A 3,464-nucleotide genomic window follows, 5' to 3' on the forward strand; every position below is an offset into this window, starting at 1 on the left:
CCATATTAAATAAAATGGTAAACTATTAAAAAAATAAGTTTACAAATATGACCTTTGAATAAATTGTAACTTGTCTAAGCTGTAACCATATTAAATAAATGGTAAACTATTAAAAAAATAAGTTTACAAATATGACCTTTGAATGAATTTTAACTTGTCATTTCTAGACTTGTGATTTGAACAATTAATTCTCTTGACTTTTGATTTGAAAAATTAAGTCTCTTGCAAGATAGATTTGTGACAAATTACACATTTCATTAGTATTTTTTATTAAAATTAAAAGATCTAATCACATTATGTAATAATGATATTTTTGTGAGTTCTAATTAACTGAACTGATAAAATATCTTATTATTGAATAAGAAATTTAGAATTCAAGTCTCACCTACACCAAAATTTTATTAGTGTTTTAGCTTAATAATAAATAGTAATTATCATAAAAATATACGCTGTATATTATAAAAAATAATAATAGTGACATTTTAAAAATGATTAATAAAGTGGAGGAAACTATTTGCACATGGTAAAATGTTTGTCCATACAAAACTAAAGTGCAAGGGAATAATGATTTGAATCAAAAGTTTAAGAATTGAATTAACATTAACACTGAGGTCGAAGCACAATATTTGTCAAAATCCCAAAAAGGAAAAAGAAGAGAGCGATCCGGGATTTTCTCTTTTTTTGTTCCAAAAAAAAAAAAAAAGTTTCTTCCACTTTTACCTTTAACTCTTCAGTAAAGAAATTTAATTCTTCATAATTTTTTAATTGACATAAAAAATAAAAATAAATAAATAACTTATTTCCCTTAATAATTGGTTTTTGATAATACACAAAAATCAGTAAGTTGGAATACTTCAGGCTATGGTAATGGTTATAAATCCTAAAAAGAAAGAAAGAACAGTCAAAGGTGACCGGTGTGACTCGACCAATGACTCTCTGACGGTTATGTCAGTTTTCTCTCTAGGACATAAGGATAAGAAATAGTGAAATGTTAGAACTTACCTTGGGTGAATGAAATTTGCTCATGTTATAGAGAATTAGACGTGAGTCTACTTATTTGGATCCACCACCGTCGTGGGTGATGTGAGTTGTTAATGGAGAAAATGGGATATGTGGAGGGAAGTACGAGGAATCTCTTCCACGTAATAATAGCAACGTGTCGTGGTTTGTTTATGTGAAACCTTTGGAAGATTCTTCATAGAATTTACTAAGTATAATCTGGTCGTTCATAGATCTAGTCATCTATGAATATATTCATCCATGGAGGACTTCCATCAAACTGGATCTCATTATTACTAATGAAAGGAATTGTTCATGCATTCTGCCATTCTTAGATGGCTTTCTTTGAACGTGGTCAAGTTATGGACGACAATCAAGGATGGGTTAAACTTAATTAATCTCCATCAATTTTATTTTATTTCTTTGTAATATAATAGGATTTAATGTTTACTTCATAATAATTGTTATTTATTGTAATATCAATATTATATATATTGTTTTTCATATTTGGTTTTTTTTTATTATTTATTTATAGATTTAAGCTATGTGTTTGTCTGTTTGGCAATTTTTTCTTTAAAATTCAATAATTATGGGAAAATTATTCCTACCTTGGTTCTAATAAACAAACATGTTATGTATTTGAAGTGAAAACGTTGTGGATATATTATTTCTCTTCTCGATAATAAGTGGACCACAACTATAATCACAAATTTGTCACACGACAAATTTTAAATGGTGAAATTATATATATATCATTCACAACTCGCTATGTAAACAACTTTGCTTAAGTGGTGGAGGTAGCATTTTTTTAAAATTTCACCTTTTAAAATGTTGTAGTCATATTATTTATCTCCTCGATAATAATTTGTTACACGAAAAATTTTAAATAGTGAAATAGTTTATCCATTTGAACCCATCCCTCACAACTCCAAGAAGTTTGCTTAAAGTTTGGAGGTAGCATTTTTTTTTTAATTTAATTTTCTTTTTGCAACCTTAAATTAAAAATTAAAAAAAAAAAAAAAAAAGTGAGGCCCACCGTGCTGGTGACCAACCTCGTAGTAGAACCATTTCCTTGTTCTTCGCAATTTACCCCCTCCAAGGAAAAGAAAAGAATATCCTCTTCAAAAAAAAAAAAATATCCATCCGCATAACCGCGAACGCTTCATTTCAATAATTAATTGCTTCTTTTTGTACCCCACTTTCCATGTAGGGCCCCACTCTCTCCTCCTTCTCACCTCACCCTCCCATTTCTTCTCTCCCTATAAATACTCACTAAAACCGCTCCCCAGAGGTTTGAACCTCTCACTAACCAAAATCTCCTCTCCGCAACTCCCTCTATCTCTAGAACTTTCATGGAGTCCAACAACAACAAAAACACAGAGACCATCAAATTCCTCTGCAGTTATGGCGGGAAAATCCTCCCTCGCTACACCGACGGCGCTCTCCGCTACGCCGGCGGCCTTACACGTGTCCTCGCCGTCGATCGATCCATTTCTTTCACAGGTTTGTGCCTCGTTTTTCCATTTTCAGATTCGATTTTTTTTTTTTCTGAATTCGTTTGGTTTTTTTTTTTTGTTTTTGTGAATAATTAATCAATTTCTGTTTCTTGTCGTTGTTATAGAGTTGATGGTGAAGCTCGGAGAGTTCTGTGGCTCATCAGTGAATCTGAGGTGTCAATTGCCGACCGGCGACTTGGAAACTCTAATTTCGATCACTTCAGACGAAGACCTGGCGAATGTTATCGAAGAGTACGATCGCGCTTCTTCGTCGTCGATGAACAACCGTCCTTTGAAGATCAGAGCCGTCCTTTCGCCGCAGAAATCTCTCAAACAAATCTCTCCTCCTCAAACTCCCCCCGAAACGTTGAGAAACTCGCCTTCCTACCGATTCGCTCCCCGAACTTACTCGCCGCCGGTCGGTTACTCCGTCGACGCTCGGAATTGCTACCGGAAAACCTATCCTTACAGCTGCCATGTGCAGGAGTATCCTAGGGTTTCGAAGATTTACACACATTGACTGATAGGATCTTCTTATACAACACAGACTTTGCAAAGCTTGGTTCAACTTGTTTGACCGACTTTACACTTAAACACAGAGACTGCGTGTACAAGTGGACTTTTACACTGCCATTTGAAATGCACAACTCCATTTATCATGGATGGTGACATTTGCGAACGAAATATTCTATCTCAGTCAAAGATAAGAATCTCAAATTCTTTAGTATAGACCACTACACTTGGCCATTGAATTGTTAATAGATTCCCAAACATAAACTAGGTGTGTATTAAAATGTTCACTTCAAGAGAACGTAAAAATAAATATGATTAATGTCACATTAATAAATTATAGAAATTGTAATTTTCTTGAATTCAAAAAATATTTCTTTAGATTAGGGGAAAGCTAAATTCGGTAGCCCATGCTAAAAGCAATTTTTGTTGTAAAAAACGTGAAGCCTCTAAAGTCAT

The 3,464-nt window shown here is 33.2% G+C and overlaps 1 protein-coding gene across 1 annotated transcript; it reads left to right on the plus strand.

Moving 5' to 3' along the window:
- The first annotated feature begins 2,302 nt into the window (after nt 1-2,302).
- Nucleotides 2,303-3,179, plus strand: LOC142632067 (protein PAL OF QUIRKY-like). Its single transcript, XM_075806490.1, has 2 exons — nt 2,303-2,502; nt 2,621-3,179. Exons 1-2 carry the CDS (start codon nt 2,352-2,354, stop codon nt 3,013-3,015), a joined length of 546 nt encoding a protein of 181 aa, XP_075662605.1. The 5' UTR covers nt 2,303-2,351; the 3' UTR covers nt 3,016-3,179.
- Nucleotides 3,180-3,464: the final 285 nt, after the last annotated feature.

Source organism: Castanea sativa, chromosome 4 (genome assembly GCF_040712315.1).
Source record: "Castanea sativa cultivar Marrone di Chiusa Pesio chromosome 4, ASM4071231v1".
In the NCBI taxonomy this organism is placed as follows: Eukaryota; Viridiplantae; Streptophyta; class Magnoliopsida; order Fagales; family Fagaceae; genus Castanea; species Castanea sativa.

Bases quoted from the DNA above. Each gene is read 5' to 3' on its own strand.
- LOC142632067 (XM_075806490.1), top strand. From the start codon at position 2,352: ATGGAGTCCAACAACAACAAAAACACAGAGACCATCAAATTCCTCTGC. The intron at 2,503-2,620 runs GTTTGTGCCTCG...TCGTTGTTATAG, and splicing joins TCGATCCATTTCTTTCACAG to AGTTGATGGTGAAGCTCGGA.